We start from the raw sequence: 19873 nt of genomic DNA, 5'->3' as shown, positions 1-19873 counted from the left end.
GATGGTGGGAGGAAGCAGGAGAACCGAGAGAACCCACACAGGCACACGGAGAACATGCAAACTCACCACAGAAAGGCCCGGATTTGAACCCAGAACCTTTTTGCTGTGAGGCGACAACGCTAACCACTGCACCACTGAGCCACCTAGTTTAAATCATATTTATCAGATAGTTTCCAGCTCGTTTATGTCAACAATGATTCTTCCACACACAAACGTTAGTCATGGAGTTCCACAGGGGTCAGTGTGAGGGCCGATAGTTTTCACGGCATAGGAAGGTGGACCGATAAGCTCCAAGACTGCTGCCCGTGCAGGGAACGCAGCAGGAGGAAGATATGAGCCGATGAGTGAAGGATAAACATTTCACAGACGCTCCGAGAACACGACTCACAAAAAGGCGTGTAACTCAGGAACCGATGATGATCAAGAGAAGAGATTTGTACCAGTTACTCATCAGGGTTTTATCTTTCTGCTGCTCCATGTGTGCGCTTGAGCAGCAGTCTCTGAACTTATAGATCCACCATCGTACATGCTTCCCTTCTCAGTATTAATGAGCATACATTTCCATTGACATGCTGAGAGAATCAGTGAAACTTCCAGCGTGTCTAAAAGATGTAAAGGCCTGGATGACCTACCTGTATATGTTGCAGATACCATCACTGTTTTTATTGTTAGATATTTATACGTTTCTTGTTTCATCTTTTTATTTTGCACACCATGGGACTGTGAGAAACAATATTTTGATCTCTCTGTATGTCTTGTACATACAGTGGATTGGCAATAAAGTCTCTCCTGAAAACCCTCCTTCAGAGCTGCTTTTAATGTTGTTTTACTCTCATTAGCTGCTTTTACTTACACAACTTTATTATGTTGTTTTGATCAATTTTAACCTGTAAAACGTCTTTGAGTATCTCAAAAAGCACTTTATAAATAAAATGTATTATTACTAAACTTACAATGCTAAAAAAAACTAGACCCTACATATACGTCGGGTGAACCTGTGATTCTTCATCATCAGGATGTCTCAATAACTCTCTGAAAAGCCTCCAGTGGATTCAAAATGCTGCAGTGCAAGAAGTGACAATATCCAAAAAGTGATATTACAATTATCATTATCATGATTATCTCTATGACAACCAGTCAGACGGTGCTCAAATACAGTTTAGTGTGCATAAATGTTCCTGGTGTGCCGCTCCATGGTTACTCTCTACAATACTATAAAGTCCTTGTTATATGAAGATCCTTTAAATGACGCGTTATAATTTGACACTTCATTCGTCATTTGTGGTGCTGTTGAATTGTATTATACTGACAGATGCTTCTAATATTTCTAGTCTTTCTATTTTCCACCTGTTCTACTTTTTACATTAGAAGACACAACAATTCCTGAAAGTAGATTTTATTGTAGAACTGATCTTTACAACTATTTACACTTTTCAATTACAATCTATTTGCTAATTTATATATTTATTCGGTGTCTTCTATCTGTATATTGTATACGCTTTTAACTGGCTGATTCATAATTTACAGTTTTTTTGTAAACCACAGCTCTTGCACTTTAAATGCAGTCGGACCATTTAGTTCTGTTGGTGCATATCTGTCTTTTTTTTTTTTTTTTTTTTTTTTTTAATAGTGTTATCTGTCATTTCTTATAAGTGTGTTTCTGTCATTTTTTTATGTCTTTTTTTACTTCCATTTTATTCTAAACTTGTTGTAACTTCTTGGGACTGTGAGGATCAACATTTCCTTGAGCTGTGTATTTGTATGTGGATGAATGACAATAAAGAAACTTGAATGCTGTTAGACTTACTGTAGACCTATTAAACTGTCTCATAGAAGTAACAACCAGCTGTCAGATAAATAAACACTTCATCTGCCTCTGAAATGTGGTGGAGTTGAAGTGTGAACAGGAAAAAGATGGAAATACAAGCACCTCAAAACACTTGAGTAAATCTATTTATACTTTCCACCTCTGCAGCTAAAAAAACAATAACACTCCAGCACCATTGTGACGCCGGCTTTATCTGCTTATAATAAAGAAACATAAACCGGGATAATAATTCACGAGTATTCTTCTGTATTTTATCTGACCATACTTTGGTCTGTGCCGGCTGACTGGATGCAGGAAAACAGGACGGTATGCAGACCGTAAATCTAAACACTAAGCACATAACTTAAAGTCAGGTGCTGGTTAAAGAAAAACCAGCAGCTGAATGACTCCTTCAATATCTCAAACTTTATTAAACTTGACTTCATTTTCTGAAGTTTAGTCAGAGTTACTGTAAAGCTGAAAAAGTGCTATAAAAACTGTGTCCCATAAGAAATAACTGCTTGTAGGTTAAAACTGAGCTGTGATTTGTGATCCGGGTCGAAGGCTTTCAGGTTGCCTCAGCCGGCAGTGTGGAGTTACTGCCGACGGCTCTGTCCTTATACGACCCCCGTTCTCCTGACCGTTGGCCAACTTGTGCACCACACACACCACCCACAAGCCCCCGGGCTCGCTGCCAACCCGCTCTGGGATAAAAGGTGGCTCGGGTCCAAGCTGCACTCGAAGGAGGCTTTAGTCTGGGCTGTAAACGGTGGTAATTTATCTCTGTAGACCCACAAACCTCCGTGTCCTAATGTGACCTCACCTAAAGCAACCGGAGGCGTCTCTGCTGTCTGAGTACGAAGTTACAGAGTTGAGAGGAAGAAGACGACACAGAAAGTGACCTTGTGTCCTTTGTTCTGCGCGTTGAATTCAGTCCACTCTCTCTTTCTGCCCGTCCTATCACATACTTTCCTCCACTGTTTACTTGTACTAGTTTGGTGCGTCTCTCTTCCTCCCTCCCTCCGTCCCTCCCTCTCACCCGCCCACTGTTTGGTTCCTGCTCAGTATTATGTGGCGATAAGAGCTGAGACGAAACAGGAAACAAGGCCGAAAAACACCTTTTGTTTTTAGGATTTGGTCCTTTGCAGTTGCATCTTCTAATCTTACGACTACTGTGAGTATCTGTCTTTGCATCAATCAAATAAGCAGATTTGTTAGAAAGCAGCATTTCAGGGGGAAAAAAGACGACGGGATGGACCCCCCTCCACCTCCCCCCATCCCTCCAACCCCTCACGCTGAGGGAGAGCGGCGGACGTGCAGGAAAGATGATGACAGATTGAGCTGAGAGATTCCTAGAATGATATAAGTGTGCAGCAGCTGTTTCAGTATATCAGAAGGAAGCAAAAAAAATACATAAAATTCTGTTGTATTTTTGCAGAAAAAAAAGCCTTGTGAAGCGGTTAAATACGATTCTGTGCAGGTTTTGGTCTTTGCAGGAATAAAAACACTTGTTGAAAAATGTAAACATGGAAACTCGGTGATATTCCTCATTGGGTGCAAACAATCGTTTCAGCAGCTTCTCTTCTGCTTTGAAAAGGATTTCTAGGAAACATGGAGCTGAAACTCAGACTCTTATTTCATCAAACAGGTGTTTGTAAAGCAGATTTAATGTTTCAGTTTACTTCTCTCCGTCTCAGAAGGTCAGCTCAGACTCTTAAATTGACTTGCAGCCAATATCCACCATTTTCACTGTGTGTGTGTGTGTGTGTGTGTGTGTGTGTGTGTGTGTGTGTGTGTGTGTGTGTGTGTGTGTGTGTGAGGACCAGTTTGAACTGTAGACCATGGGAGTGACTGCAGCGCCTCACTGTGACCTCTAAAGAGTTGTCAGTGTGAATGTGTGTTGGTAGCGTGTTGTGGGGACATTAATCTGTTTACACAGTCAAATTGTGGGGACAAAAAGTAAGTCAGTGTAACATAACTGATCACATTTTAGTGTAAAGACTTGGTTTAAGTTTGGAGCAGGAAGTGACCATATTTGGACGAGCTGGGGGAGGAGCCAGCGCTGGATCTGACCGATCTGATCGGAAACCTGACAATACTACGTCCCGCCCACCGATAGCTGTAACCTGACTGCACCACAGGCCTGTCAATCAAACAGACACGCCCCCAAAAACAGGTCTTCTTGAATCTTCTTTTCTAATGAATGAGGGATTATTTTCAGATGGACCTCCAGAAAACTAATAAGAAGGAGTGACTTTAGCTAACAACACCGAGATAACTGATGGACACATTTTATTCACTTTGGATTTGATGAGAGAAGTTGAATGGGAGTCTATGGAGCCGGAGGCTTTTTGGAGCCGACCTCTAGTGGCACTCGCTGGTATTGCAGCTGAAGACACTTCTGGATCAGAACCATTTTTCAGACCTGAAGCTATGAACTCTTTTAAAAACAGTCTGGATTAGTAAGGGAGGGGAAAACTAGTACTTATGGTTATGTCCTCTGAAGTCAAGTGTGTAATAAGCAATGATGATCTCGGACTTTAAATGCTTTCCACTTTTTTCAGCGCTTCATCTCTCATTCAGGTTTAACTTGTACAAATAAAATCGGAACTTTAAAAGATCTCAAACTCGAAGTTTACTTAAGTGGTTTCCTTTTCCGTTACACTGCAGTGTGTATTTAATAGATAATGAGGTGACCAGACAGACAAAGAGGGGATTTGGCTTTCCTCCAGGCCTCCGTTATAAAGCACTTAATGAGACCTCACCGTTGTAAATAACAGAGACACGAGTGAGTCCAGTTAACTATTAAAGGAAAATCCACAGCCAATTAAATGTTCATCCTACTGCATTATTAAACATAATGAGGAGTAAAGAGTCGTTAAATATAAATAGAGTGCGTGAACATGTGTTTATTCAAAAATGACCTCATAGACTTTTAATTTCTTCCGTGTTTGGTTGCACTTATTGCTGCTTTCTTAACGCTCTTCTGAGAGCAGTAAACGCTTTCGTCCTGTTTAGCGATGAGATTTACTTTGCAATTAAATAATACTTCATGTTGGCTTCGCATTTACTGTTCAGTTAGATGTTGTACTTGTAAACAAAACTAGTGCTCAGAAAAAAGGTGGAGAACCAAAGGGAAAATGAAACTAAACTTTCTATTTACGATTATAAAAAAAACATCTGCCATATGAATACAAGTTAAATTCAACTCTGCTTCAACAATTTCCATTACTTTTTATAATTATTCAGCAGCTTTACTGAAGGCAGCTGACATTAATCATTTTAAGCAATTATCCCAAACACATAACAAAAAAAAGTATGTTTCTTTGTGCTTTTGGAAATCTTTAACACTTCATTCAGTCTCACCTCTGTTATGAATAAATGTCTTATTGTAGTATTCTTCCATCCATACTAGATCATTTGAAAGAAGTTTATTAAACTGAGATGATAACTTTTGATAATTCGTCAAGGCAGCTTTAGGTGGTGAGGACAGATTCAATGTATAAAGAATTTTATAAATAAATAAAAAGGAATGGAAAATATGCAGAACAAGATCTTAAAACTATGTACTGTATTACCATAAAACTAAATTAGCAAAAGATGTCCTGCGATTGATGTTTTCAGTTCAGTTTTCTTGATCAAAAAGTCTCAGAACAAATAAGAAAAAAAAATTTTGAGGGCAGAAGAGCAACTATTTGAAATCGGCTCTTTTTTTCATTTACAAGCAGATGGCAAACTAACAGCTGATAAATATTACTTATTACGTATGAAGATTTTCTCATCTTAAATAAACTGCCAGCATGCCTCTGATCTTTATTTAAGTAGATTTACTCTTCATCATCAACCTCCATGTTCTGTGGGCTCCCCCTCTCCTGTTCAATAATTGGTACAGTCGTGCTCTTTGTTTACATGCATCTCATATTTTTCTTATCATCATTCTATATGAAGGATGCACAGATTTCCCTCCTCTTAAAATAACATCACTGATCACCAATTACAACTAACAACTGTCTGCAAGACTTAACCTGGATAACTGCAAACCTCCTCCAGCTGTTATACAGCTGTGACCTCATCATGTCCGACGTCATCACTCTCCATGTTGGAACATCGTTCGCTTTTGTTAAAGCTGATGCAAAAAAATCTTGAAAGTTATATTTGATCATTTTCGACAAACAAACCAATGAATAAAGTTTCAATCAGCTTTGTCCAAATTCAGATCAAATCTCTGCCCCTCTGATCTGGAGAAAGTCATCCATACCTTTATGATCTCTTTATAATTTCCATCATCGGCTACAAACTGGATAGTCTGGAAAAGGAGGTGGAGAGGAGGACGCTGAACAAACTATTATCCATCTTGGATAATCCTGACCACCCTCTCCACCTGCTGCAGGGACAGAGGAGGACGTTCTCCAAAAGACTCCTCCAGCTCCGCTGTCACAAGGACCGATGCAGGAGATCATTCCTGATACAGGAGATCATTCCTGATACAGGAGATCATTCCTGATACAGGAGATCATTCCAGATACAGGAGATCATTCCAGATACAGGAGATCATTCCTGATACAGGAGATCATTCCAGATACAGGAGATCATTCCAGATACAGGAGATCATTCCAGATACAGGAGATCATTCCTGATACAGGAGATCATTCCTGATACAGGAGATCATTCCAGATACAGGAGATCATTCCTGATACAGGAGATCATTCCTGATACAGGAGATCATTCCAGATACAGGAGATCATTCCTGATACAGGAGATCATTCCAGATACAGGAGATCATTCCAGATACAGGAGATCATTCCTGATACAGGAGATCATTCCTGATACAGGAGATCATTCCAGATACAGGAGATCATTCCTGATACAGGAGATCATTCCAGATACAGGAGATCATTCCAGATACAGGAGATCATTCCTGATACAGGAGATCATTCCAGATACAGGAGATCATTCCAGATACAGGAGATCATTCCAGATACAGGAGATCATTCCTGATACAGGAGATCATTCCTGATACAGGAGATCATTCCTGATACAGGAGATCATTCCAGATACAGGAGATCATTCCAGATACAGGAGATCATTCCTGATACAGGAGATCATTCCTGATACAGGAGATCATTCCTGTCCACTACAATAAGACTGTACAATAACTCACCTCTGGCAAAATATATATATAATAACACTGTTGACTGTGTTTCTTGGTTTGTTTGTATATAATATATAGAGATATATACTGTACTGTATATACTGTGCATTTTATATTTTATATTTATATTTTTTACTGCTATTTTATTTTATTGCTTTTCTATTATTATATTATTCTATTCTATTCTATTCTATTCTATTCTATTCTATTCTATTCTATTCTATTCTATTCTATTCTATTCTATTCTATTATTTTATTCTATTATTTCTATTATTATCTTATTGCTTCTGTATGCTGCTGTAGCAAAAAAATTTCCCCTCAGGGATTAATAAAGTAACTACCTACCTACCTACCTACCTAATTTGGTATCACTCAAAAACAAGAGAGCACATCAGTCCAATCCTCTCCTCTCCACACGGGCTCCATGTTTGCTATGAAACTGATTTAAAATGAATCCTGTTTGTCTGTAAACTGTTTAATGGTCTGGAAAAACTTCTGTCCCAGTATAAGACTGACTCCTGTCTGTCCCAACATCCAGGACTCTGTATTGTGGGCACAGAGGTTTGTCTATAATGCTCCAAATCTGGTCAACTTCCCTCCTGTTGCAGTGGATTCTCCTCTTTTATGGAGCTTTTCAGTAGACAACAGCAGCTGGTTTGATCTTTAGAGGCCTATTGTGCTGCTGTGTAACACACATGTGTGTATTTAGCCCATAGTAACAGTTTCATGTAAAAGATTTAGTGTACAATATTGTATTTTTTCCTTTTGTCTCCTAGTTTTCTTAAAAATCTTGCAAGGCTGAAATAATTTTTTTTTTAAAGTCCTGCTTTTCTAAAATGCATTGAAAATAGTCAAAATAGTATAAACAGTAATTAGTACAGCACAAAGTATCACCTGACATGAAGGCATATGTCATAAACTTGCACACTTACATGTTTCCAGATGCTGCGCTTGACTACAGGGTGCGTGGGGAGCCTCCTGGCCCGGCGCGCCGTGGCTGCCCTGACCACCAGCAGCAGCGCGAGGATGGCGAGCCACAGCCACGGTACCGGTACCGATGCGTTTTAACTTCTTCCTCTTGGACTTCATGCTTTCAGGAGGACATGGGACGTTTATCAAACTATTTTAAGAACCAATAAAAGTTGAATAAGTGGTGCAAAGTTAGTGACGCAGTTGACTTGCGTCTGTTTTCACTGCGGACATCTTGAATCGTCACAGCAGGGAATCACAGGTGTTAATGAAGGCTGCATTCCCTTTAGGTCGGTTCTGGTTTTGTTCACGCACGGTCCAATATTTCTGGGAAACTTAATGGAACTGAACCATCGATAATTTGACCTATTTCCTTATTGTGACATTTAAAAGGGTCTAATACTACTTTTTTTTTAATCTTACTTTTATCCACCGATACTTTACTTTATTAGCAACTATTGAACAAAAATGGTTTCTCCATATTAAATCTGTATTTAAGAGGAACAAATAGAGGAAACCATTTTTAATAACATAAACTACACAGGACAATTTTTACATTTCCTTCATGTAGCCTACTTTAGCCTGCCAGCGTCACAAAATGTTATGATTTCATAAACTTTGGTGGAAGCATCCAAGGTTTGTTTTAAGACTCTTACCTTAAGAGGAGCCTATTAGTGAGGTTGTTTGTAGAAACTGACAAAGATGGAGGACGTAGAAAAGTCTCGCAGGTGTAGATGAAGCCGGATTTAAACTCCAATGTGAGTTTGTGATGTTCTGTGTTTTTGTATTGTTGTGTTTTTGTATTGTGATTGTGAGGACCGATGTGTGTCCCCACCAGCAGATGGCGCTGCTGCACCACCGTGACCGCACACTCATGTAGACAGAAGGCCCCCTTGTGGTTATCTGTAGATGTTTTCCATTTGCAAAAGATTCAAGGTTAATTCATTCGTCAAATTCCTGAACACATAATTATAATATGGAGCTAAAAACATACATGAAACATATAATCAGAAGACAATAACAGAACAGCAGAGACCTGCTCAAAAGTGCATCAAGTAATAAGTATAATATATCAAATTCAGCGCCCAGTATGTCCTGTATAAGAACTCTTACCGGTTTCAGTATTTGGTTCCTAAATGGACTCTTTCCCTCCAGAGACGTCCGACGTGGTGGACATGTCCAAGCCCATGTACATCGACCGGACCGACAACCCGCTGCCGGACAGACCCTTCAAAGACGTCCTGACTGACGCCGACAGGAGGCTGAAGCAGAAGGAGAGAGGACCGTGGGGTCAGCTGAGCAAAGAGGAGAAGATCGGCTGTAGGTTCACTCAAACACATCAACACACGACCGGCACTTCGTGTTCATGTTCACGTACTCAAGTATCCGGAGTTGATTTAAGTTTGTACTGCTACTCAACTCAGAGCAAAGTGTACCTGGATAGTAATGTATGACATCATAGTGACATCCTGTGGCCCCGCCCCTCATGTGGTAGCGCCCTCTACTGGTAGCGGCCCTCCAGAACAGACCGAAAGGTGAAGGGCTTCACATAAATGGGACGCCACTTGTTGCTTCAACAGTATCCCAAATTTGCTTAAATTTGATAGATATATATAAATACGTTTGTCAGTGTTGATTAACAGTTTTATGGAAATATTCAGTATGATGACAAAATAGTGTATCACAGAGATATTGATGCTTTATTCAAACTGTTTGAACCAGAATGAACTTTATTACCTCAAAGATGAACTTTCAGATTACAAAAATGTTCTTAGAAAAAAAAGGGGAAAAAAAGACCTGTTTATTTTATGGAGCGTTTCCACGTTTTGTTGCTCATCTTAAAGCGCTGCATTTGGAGGAATACATGACCGCTGCCCTCCATCCCTTAAAGAAATGGGACTGAGGTAGTTAAGTCAAGATTTGAGATACTAAAAAGGGTCATTATGTTACAGTATAGTTTAATGATAATCTCAGAGGATATTTTACTGCAGAACACATATTTTTACTTTTGATACTTTAATTAAATTCCGCTGATAATAAAAACGTAGAATGGAGGACTTTAACTTTTATAAACAATCTGAATACTTGTTCCACTACTGACATCAAAACAGGAGAGAAGAAGGAGCAAGTACTCCTCTTTTATTTATTTTCATTTTTGTATATAATTTGGCTTTTATTCTGATAACAACAGCAGAGATACAGACAGGAAGCACATGCAGAGATAAAAAGCTGTCACATGCAAATAGAAAAAGACTGCAGCTGAATGACCTCCATCATCACTGATGGTTCAGGGAAGAGGAAGGAGAGAGATTTGCGTATTAAATGAATAAAAGACTCCTCTCACCCGTCTGCAGTGTACCGGCTCATGTTCTGCCAGACCTACCCGGAGATGAAGCAGCCGTCAGCGGAGTGGAAGACCGTCATCGGGGGCATATTCTTCTTCTTCGGCATCACCGGCCTGGTGGTCTGGTGGCAGAGTGTCTACGGTAAAATAATCTGTCTGACAAACCCGTCTGTCTCGGTTTAATGTGACGGCGACGGTTCCGTCAAAGAGGATCAGAGGAGGACGTCTGACGGTCCTGAACTCCACTCACACTTCTGCCAGCTGACATGTTGACCCGGCAAAGCAGAAAAAGCACAGCTGGAACTCACAGCGTTAATGATGCCACCGGTTCCCCTTTCAGTCTCCCAGTGGGCCAACATGAACAGGACCAGAACCACAGAAGCGACTCATCTCGGTGTCTGTAATATAACGAGTCATATTGGGTTTGGTTGGTCGAATACAGGTGTGACTGCCTGATTTTTGGACCATCATTTCAATAAGGAGATCATTGTGAGCGGAAAACCATTTATTGAAGTAATGACAGTTAGACTCCAACAGTGTGAGGTCACTCCATAGAGCGATGTCCCCGATGGATGTAGGAGACAGGACAGGACCCCTGGAGCCAAGAGGGGAGTATATGACTTTTGAAATTTGTGTTTATGTTGCATTAAATAATACTAGAAGACATCTCAGGGCACTTAAGGAACCCCAAAAAAATCCCACATGAGCGACAGCTGGGAGGACAAAAAAATTCATAAATAAAAGATCCCTTTTACAGGAAGAAAAACCTTCAACAGCAGGAAGGAAAAACTTCCCGTTAACAGGACTCATCATCCGATAGCTCCAGGTTCAGAGGTCAGAGGTCATCTGCCTCCACCGGTTGGGGTGACGGAGACCACAGGTGACTGATGGGAACTTCGATGGCGATTCTCTGAAAAAACAGATGAATCCGGTGGTGATGAGGAGGAGGAGGAGGAGGAGGAGGAGGAGGAGGAGGAGGAGGAGGAGGGTTGAACATCAGAAGGTCTGAATGGCAGAATTACTAGATTAGAAACTGATTGGCTCAAAATCGCGGGCAGAGAGATAATGAATGAGTGATCTGACAGCGTGGGGAAGCGGAAGATAACAGCAGGATTCATTCACGCGAGATCAGAGATCTTCCTTATTGAATATATGTAAAAACTTGTGTTGAAGATGATTCATTCTCCGTCTCTGTCTCTGTCTCCATCTCTGTCTCCATCTCTGTCTCCGTCTCTGTCCCTGTCTCTGTCTCGGTTTCTGTCTCCAGTCTACCCGGCGCACCCTCGGACCTTCAGCGACGAGTGGCAGGGCAAGCAGCTGCAGAGGATGCTGGACATGCAGGTGAACCCCATCGAGGGCTTCGCAGCCAAGTGGGACTATGAGAAGGGCCAGTGGAAGTAAAGAGAGGCGGAGGCGCCTCCGTCTCCTTCAGAGGCTGCAGCTGGAGTCAGTGTGGGTTTTAAATGTTGTATCGTGACTGTCAAAACCACTAAAAGATGGAGCTCATCGGCTGTCAGCGTCTTCCGGAGGAATCCACTCTGCAGTCGGTCTCCTCCTCTCCAACCGCACAGCGATAACCGAGTCCGTCCTGGTGTGACCTCATAATAATAATAATAATAATAATAATAAAGTTTGGCTTTACATCTGTGTCCCGCTTCTTTATTATGAGGATTAGTGATTTATGTAAAAGTACAGTACTTCCAGTTTCTGCCCCATCACACTTCTACTCAACAGTTTAGAGGGAAATATCGTCACTTTTTACCCAACTGTGTTTAATCTAAAGCATCGAAGTCTCATAGTTTTAGTTATTATCTGCCACAGCAGTAATTTCAACCTTAATTTCAATGTATTACACTGAAAACCTTTCTTAATTTATGTATTTTATAAAGTTATGTCTCTAGTGGATTATTGTTGCATGTGTCCAAACTCAGACACTTATTTCTGAAATATATTTCTAATTTAAATTCAAAACAGGTTGAAATATTTAGATTTAGTTCATTTGCGTGAAGAAAATATTAGAAATTGCTTTACAAGATTGGTAGTCTGAAAATAAAACTGTAAATCAGTGAAATGTAATTAAATTGGTATCATAAGTACTAATAATATTTAACACTACAGGGTACAGTCTGCTCAAATGACTCCATTTTGCTGATAATATTTGTGCATATTAAAATTGAATGCAGTAATTAAAATTTCTTGGTGCACATTTTTCTTCAACCACTTTATTGCACCAAATATTTGGCGGTGCAAACAAACCTGCAGCTGAAAAAACTGCTTTAAAAAAATGAAGTTATCAAGATGAATGTTAAAAGATGAAATGAAATCGTCCTCTGGCCTCTAAAGATTAACAGCAGCAACACATATAACAAGGTTGGCTGGCAAAATGATCATGAAAACTACATCTGGATTAATTGTTGTAAATAATATTTAAAGGTATAGAACTTATTCTAAAGTAATCTGACATAGTTACAGTCATAAATTACTGCCTGAACCACCAGCATCCTCTATTTCTCTTAGAATACTGCTTTTATATTAAGACTTATGCTTTGACTTGAGTTTATAGCTATAAGTTATGAGTTATAAGTTATCTGTACCCCAATAACACACGCAGAGTGTGTACAACTACGCTGTGTGGCGCTGAGTCAGTCCACCAATAGGAACTCCCGTTTCCAGCGTAAGCCCCGCCCACTACACCTAACTCATCTCACAAAGGTTTTCCATTTGCAGCCCAAAATTCTCGTTTTGTAAGTAAAACTCTTCATTCTGTGACCGAAACTAACAAAAATGACAGCAAATGTATTTATTTTTACTTACAAAGTAGATTTTTGATTGCAATTTGCTCTCAATTTTTTTGTTTTTTTTGTTTTGTTGCATAAAGAGACAAAAATACCTTCATATAGAACTTGAAACTAAATATTTGATTGAAATCTGCTTTTTTTTCTTTCATTACATTATCGCTGATCTTTTTTTAAACATGCTGAACTGTCATTTCCTCTCATCAACTTTCTCATTTGGGACAAAAAAAAAAGAAAAAAAAGTTCTGTCTTGATTTCAGCTTCTGGTAATAAGCCTACTTAAATATTAAACAACGTGTCCTAACGACTCTTCATGCTCTCGTTCTGGAACACCAAGACTCGGGGAAAAAGACCAGACAGACAGTGCATCTTCCAACATTGGGTTTTATTAGGTTCAATGTAATTTAAAACTTTACAATGGCATTCTAAAGACATACAAACCAGACATGGTTGCACATTTTTTATTTTGTACCCAACAAGAATGCACAAAGGACCAACTTCTTTTTTGTTGTTGCTGTTGTTGTTGAAAATATCATCGTCCTTTTATTTGCATTTCCTTGTCTCGTAGCGGTCCAATAAAAAAAAATACAAAAAAAACAAAAAAACCACAACTGACAAATGCACATCAATGCAAAGATGGAGTTTAAGGCCATTTGAAGGGGCACAATGATGCTTTTTACACCAAATATAAATAAAAGCCATCAGTTCTGTTCTTCTTAAATATGTCACTAAGCTAACAGACTATTCTAATCAGTTTAAATAACTAGCATATATATATATATATATATATATATATATATATAGGGTCGTGCCAATGCTGCTGCACTTCCTTCACTTGTGCCTCCTTCAGGAACATTTCGCCCCACACACACACACACACACACACACACACACACACACACACACACACACACACACACACACACACACACACACACACACCTAATTGATAGGAAGAGAGCTTGAAACAGAGAACAGCCTGCGAGCAGCTTCTCGATGGGGCGTACACTAGAAAAATAGAAATATACTGTACTGGAATGTACGAGGGCAACAAGATGCTCAGCACACTTCAGAGGACGATACTGATCCATAATCAACGCTGCTTTTTATTATTATTTTATTTGGTGAAGTATTAGTTGAAAGGATAACAATCAGGACTTCAGAAGGAGAAATGTGTGTGTTAGTGTGAAGGACAAAGTGCTGGAGACGGATGAGAGTGAAGATGGAGGCAGCGTGAGGATGTGATGAAGGATGTGATGTAGGATGTAGGATGTGATGAAGGATGAAGGATGTGATGAAGGATGAAGGATGTGATGAAGGATGAAGGATGTGATGAAGGATGAAGGATGTGATGAAGGATGTAGGATGTGATGAAGGATGAAGGATGTGATGAAGGATGTGATGAAGGATGAAGGATGTGATGAAGGATGTAGGACGTGATGAAGGATGTGATGAAGGATGTAGGATGTGATGAAGGATGTGATGAAGGATGAAGGATGTGATGAAGGATGTAGGATGTGATGAAGGATGTGATGAAGGACGTGATGAAGGATGTGATGAAGGATGAAGGATGTGATGAAGGATGTAGGACGTGATGAAGGATGTAGGACGTGATGAAGAATGTGATGAAGAATGTAGGATGTGATGAAGGATGTAGGATGTGATGAAGGATGTGATGAAGGATGTGATGAAGAATGTGATGAAGGATGTGATGAAGGATGTGATGAAGGATGTGATGAAGAATGTGATGAAGAATGTGATGAAGGATGTGGTGAAGGATGTGGTGAAGGATGTAGGATGTGATGAAGGATGTAGGACGAAGGATGAAGGATGTGATGAAGGATGTAGGATGTGATGAAGGATGTAGGATGTGATGAAGGATGTGATGAAGGATGTAGGATGTGATGAAGGATGTGATGAAGGATGTGGTGAAGGATGTGATGAAGGATGAAGGATGTGATGAAGGATGTAGGATGTGATGAAGGATGTGATGAAGGATGTAGGATGTGATGAAGGATGTAGGATGTGATGAAGGATGTGATGAAGGATGTAGGATGTGATGAAGGATGTAGGATGTGATGAAGGATGTGATGAAGGATGTAGGATGTGATGAAGGATGTGATGAAGGATGTAGGATGTGATGAAGGATGTAGGATGTGATGAAGGATGTCAGACGGACACCTGGATGGTTTGTTGGATTATTTTACACTCAGTTCCCCGTGAGCTGTCCTGTTGATGCTGCGTTGAGCTGTAACGTGTTGTTGTTGTTTAGTGTGTTGTTGTTATTTAGTGTGTTGTTGTTTAGTGTTGTTGTTGTTTCGTGTGTTGTTGTTTCGTGTTGTTGTTTAGTGTGTTATTGTTTAGTGTTGTTGTTGTTTAGTGTTGTTGTTGTTTAGTGTGTTGTTGTTTAATGTGTTGTTGTTTAGTGTGTTGTTGTTGTTTAGTGTTGTTGTTGTTGTTTAGTGTGTTGTTGTTTAGTGTGTTGTTGTTTAGTGTGTTGTTGTTTAGTGTGTTGTTGTTTAATGTGTTGTTGTTGTTTAGTGTGTTGTTGTTTAATGTGTTGTTGTTTAGTGTGTTGTTGTTTAATGTGTTGTTTAGTGTGTTGTTGTTTAGTGTGTTGTTGTTGTTTAGTGTTGTTTAATGTGTTGTTGTTTAGTGTGTTGTTGTTTAATGTGTTGTTGTTTAATGTGTTGTTGTTTAGTGTGTTGTTGTTTAGTGTGTTGTTGTTTAATGTGTTGTTTAGTGTGTTGTTGTTTAGTGTGTTGTTGTTTAGTGTGTTGTTTAGTGTGTTGTTGTTTAGTGTGTTGTTGTTTAGTGTGTTGTTGTTTAATGTGTTGTTTAGTGTGTTGTTGTTGTTTAGTGTGTTGTTGTTTAGTGTGTTGTTGTTTAATGTGTTGTTTAGTGTGTTGTTGTTTAATGTGTTGTTGTTTAGTGTGTTGTTGTTTAATGTGTTGTTTAGTGTGTTGTTGTTTAATGTGTTGTTTAGTGTGTTGTTGTTTAGTGTGTTGTTGTTTAGTGTGTTGTTTAGTGTGTTGTTGTTTAATGTGTTGTTTAGTGTGTTGTTGTTTAGTGTGTTGTTGTTTAGTGTGTTGTTTGTTGGGATGAGATCAAGTTGTGAAGCGGTGGGAAGTTTTTTTGGGAAACATCCCTCCTCCTTCCTGGGAATAAAAAAACCCGAGCTGCCAGTTGTTGAAGCGTGAACCACCCTCAACACACACACACACACACACACACACACACACACACACACACACACACACACACACACACACACACACACACACACACACACACACACACACATACACACACTAGCTTTAAATTAAAGATGGATGGATGTTTAGAAACAAAGACGAGGTCCCCCCATCCCCGCTCCCCCCCGTGGACTACATCTGACTGGCAGGTGTGTTACTAGTGTGCATACGTGCCGAGCTGTGTGTGTGTGTGTGTGTGTGTGTGTGTGTGTGTGTGTGTGTGTGTGTGTGTGTGTGTGTGTGTGTGTGTGTGTGTGTGTGTGTGTGTGGTGTGTGTGTGTGTGTGTGTGTGTGTGTGTGTGTGTGAGAGAAACAGGTGGGCCAGCTGTGACTGACACACGTGACTACGTGCGGTGACAGCCGGGGGACCACGGGAGGAAGAGGTGGAGCTGGAAGGAGGAGAGACGGATAGAGGTTTGACAGATCCGAGATGTCTGGGGAAGAGAGGGAGGAGGAAGAAAGAGGAGGAAGGGAGGAGGAGGAAGAGGAGGGAGGGAGGAAGACATGGAGGTTGACTGTGAAAAGCAATGCGTGTATAAATTGAAGTGTGTGAGATGAGATGATGAGATGATGAGATGAGATGAGATGATGAGATGATGAGATGAGATGATGAGATGAGATGATGAGATGATGAGATGAGATGATGAGATGAGATGATGAGATGATGAGATGAGATGAGATGATGAGATGAGATGAGATGATGAGATGATGAGATGAGATGAGATGATGAGATGAGATGATGAGATGATGAGATGAGATGAGATGAGATGATGAGATGAGATGAGATGATGAGATGAGATGATGAGATGAGATGAGATGATGAGATGAGATGAGATGAGATGATGAGATGAGATGAGATGATGAGATGAGATGAGATGAGATGAGATGAGATGAGATGAGATGAGATGATGAGATGAGATGAGATGAGATGAGATGAGATGAGATGATGAGATGAGATGAGATGCCGCTGACAGTCGCTGATTGGCTGAAGGCGGTAAACAGACAGGACGTGAACGTTCTCTCATCAAAGTGAAGTCAGAGACGACGTGATGCGGAACCGCAGCGCCTCTTGACGGACAGCTGCTCCTGACGGACAGCTGGTCCGTCTGTCGGCTGCACACGTCTCCAGAAAAGCTGCCAACACGTCTGAGTGGACTCGCGGCTCAAAAATCAAAAAAATCAAACACCAAAACCAAACAGCAGAAACACTCTTCTGTTCCAACACTGCAGCACGATTAGGATTTTTATTGCAAAATAATCACTTAAAATAACTCCTGACACATTATTTTAATCCCCCAGCCGACTGACTTTTATGTCGGTTTTGATAATTAATTATTAACCAACATTGTTGTAGATTGTGAACAATGCATTGTGTATAAAATAGAAGTTGTAAACAGATTCAAGGACGTTTGTTAGAGTTAATTAAAGTGTTGTTTTTTTTTCCAGTGAATTTAACTTCTCTGTAACTGGAACAGACAGTAAATGAGTTAATTCCCCTCTATGTGATGTATAGGATCATATATATATTAAATATTCATTAATATGTATATGAATTCATTAAAACCCCCATTATTAAATGATCATGATACTTGTTTGGTGCTCAGTCTGCAGATGAAGGCCGTGACGTGCAGCTGAAAGCTCCAGTAAGTCTTTGAGTGAAGAATTGACTGTGATCAATAAAACAAATCTCAGTCTGCTACTGACGCTTAAAAAAACATCCTTTCATCTGCTCACAGCTGAACAACAGCAGAGTTATAATGTTTTAAACGTCTTCACGCGCTTTAAAATGATGGGGATGTTAAAATAAAGTGTGAACAAACACCAGCTTTACATCCAAACATCCAAACGACGAGACGGTGAAGGTTTGAGACTCCTTCATGCTGTTTCTCCTGCTGCTACAGAATCTGCTGCGTCCTCCAGCTACTGTGACCTGCGGTTACACTGATCCAGGATCAGACTACGTTATGGAGCATAAAGCACAGAGCAGCAGTGGCAGTGGGACTTTTAATGGTTCAGAAATACAAAAAAAACAAAAACACAAAGAGGATTTTTGTTTCCCCGTTCGTCAGTTGAAGTTTAAGACTCCGTGTTTCTGTCGACTGGAATCTGCTCGAGTCGTTTTTTTAAATCTAGCGTGAAAGATGGAGCGATGATGACGTCATACTGTAAGTGATTGGCTGCTTCCACTCTGCATATGGCACGCACAAAAGCTTCGAGACGAGACCCCCCCGCGTCACGCCGACGCTCTCGGTTTCAGCCCGTTCTCGGAGGACGAAGACGGGAAACAGAAATTTGTTAAAACTAATGCAAACATACAGGAAGGAGAAGAACAGCTGGTTCAGAGGAAACACGCCTTCATCACACTGGAATAAGATCAACACAAGAATACTAAGAACTCTCTTTTCTCAGAAGTCCAACAACATGTGAGGTTGCTCAGTCCGCTGAGGGATGCATGACGGTGGAGGGGGGGGGGGGTAACATCATCAACAGTTCTGATGAGATCTTCATTTTAGTGTGGAGGGTGATGAAGGAGGTGGGTGGAGGAGGGGTTGGGGGTGGGGGGGTTAGGAGGGTGGTGCCCTCACAGGCGCTTCTGGGCGAAGAGCGATCCGACCACGACGCCGGTCACCACCGTCATCCCGACCAGCAGCCACTTCTTGAAGCTCTCATGAGACCTCCGGCTCTCGGCCGCCGCGTCCTGCCCGAAGATCTCCGCGAAGCGCTCCTAAGAGGAACAAACACAAGTAAAAGGTTAAAACCATCAGTGACATCATCAACCATCAGTGATGTCATCGTTGGTTTGTGAACGTTATGAATCCTCCAGTTCAGATTCTGTCCGTCACCATCTTGTTAGTTCGGAGCGGTTTGGAGCAGGAAGTGACCATATTTGGACGAGCTGGGGGAGGAGCCAGAGGTGGATCTGACCGATCTGATTGGAAACCTGACGATACTACGTCCCGCCCACCGATAGCTGTAACCTGACTGCACCACAGACCTGTCAATCAAACAGACACGCCCCCAAAACCAGGTCTTCTTGAATCTTCTTTTCTAATGAATGAGGGATTATTTTCAGATGGACCTCCAGAAAACTAATAAGAAGGAGTGACTTTATCTAACAACACCGAGATAACTGATGGACACATTTTATTCACTTTGGATTTGATGAGAGAAGTTGAATGGGAGTCTATGGAGCCGGAGGCTTTTTGGAGCCGACCTCTAGTGGCACTCGCTGGTATTGCAGCTGAAGACACTTCTGGATCAGAACCATTTTACAGACCTGAAGCTACGAACACTTTTAAAAACAGTCTGGATTAGTAAGGGAGGGGAAAACTAGTACTTATGGTTATGTCCTCTGAAGTCAAGTGTGTAATAAGCAATGATGATCTCGGACTTTAAATGCTTTCCACTTTTTTCAGCGCTTCATCTCTCATTCAGGTTTAACTTGTACAAATAAAATCGGAACTTTAAAAGATCTCAAACTCGAAGTTTACTTAAGTGGTTTCCTTTTCCGTTACACTGCAGTGTGTATTTAATAGATAATGAGGTGACCAG

General features: G+C 40.6%; 1 protein-coding gene across 2 annotated transcripts; it reads left to right on the top strand.

Moving 5' to 3' along the window:
- The first annotated feature begins 2843 nt into the window (after nucleotides 1-2843).
- cox4i2 (cytochrome c oxidase subunit 4I2) lies at nucleotides 2844-11921 on the top strand. 2 transcript variants are annotated; one of them, XM_069708376.1, is made up of 5 exons: nucleotides 2844-2981; nucleotides 7902-8010; nucleotides 9084-9248; nucleotides 10283-10414; nucleotides 11540-11921. In XM_069708376.1, the coding sequence occupies exons 2-5, from the start codon at nucleotides 7902-7904 to the stop codon at nucleotides 11671-11673; spliced, it is 540 nt and encodes a 179-aa protein (XP_069564477.1). In that variant the 5' UTR covers nucleotides 2844-2981; the 3' UTR covers nucleotides 11674-11921. The 2 variants fall into 2 exon arrangements, with proteins under 2 accessions (XP_069564477.1, XP_069564478.1); XM_069708377.1 differs by having other exon boundaries at nucleotides 2846-2981; nucleotides 7902-8004; nucleotides 11540-11920.
- The last annotated feature ends 7952 nt before the right edge of the window (nucleotides 11922-19873 follow it).

Source organism: Brachyistius frenatus, unplaced genomic scaffold (genome assembly GCF_029030835.1).
Source record: "Brachyistius frenatus isolate BFR_SWC_R1_liver_20210118 unplaced genomic scaffold, ASM2903083v1 Contig_75, whole genome shotgun sequence".
Lineage (NCBI taxonomy): Eukaryota > Metazoa > Chordata > Actinopteri > Embiotocidae > Brachyistius > Brachyistius frenatus.
Note: the sequence above shows the minus strand (reverse complement) of the source record. Positions and strands in the feature narration are given on the sequence as shown.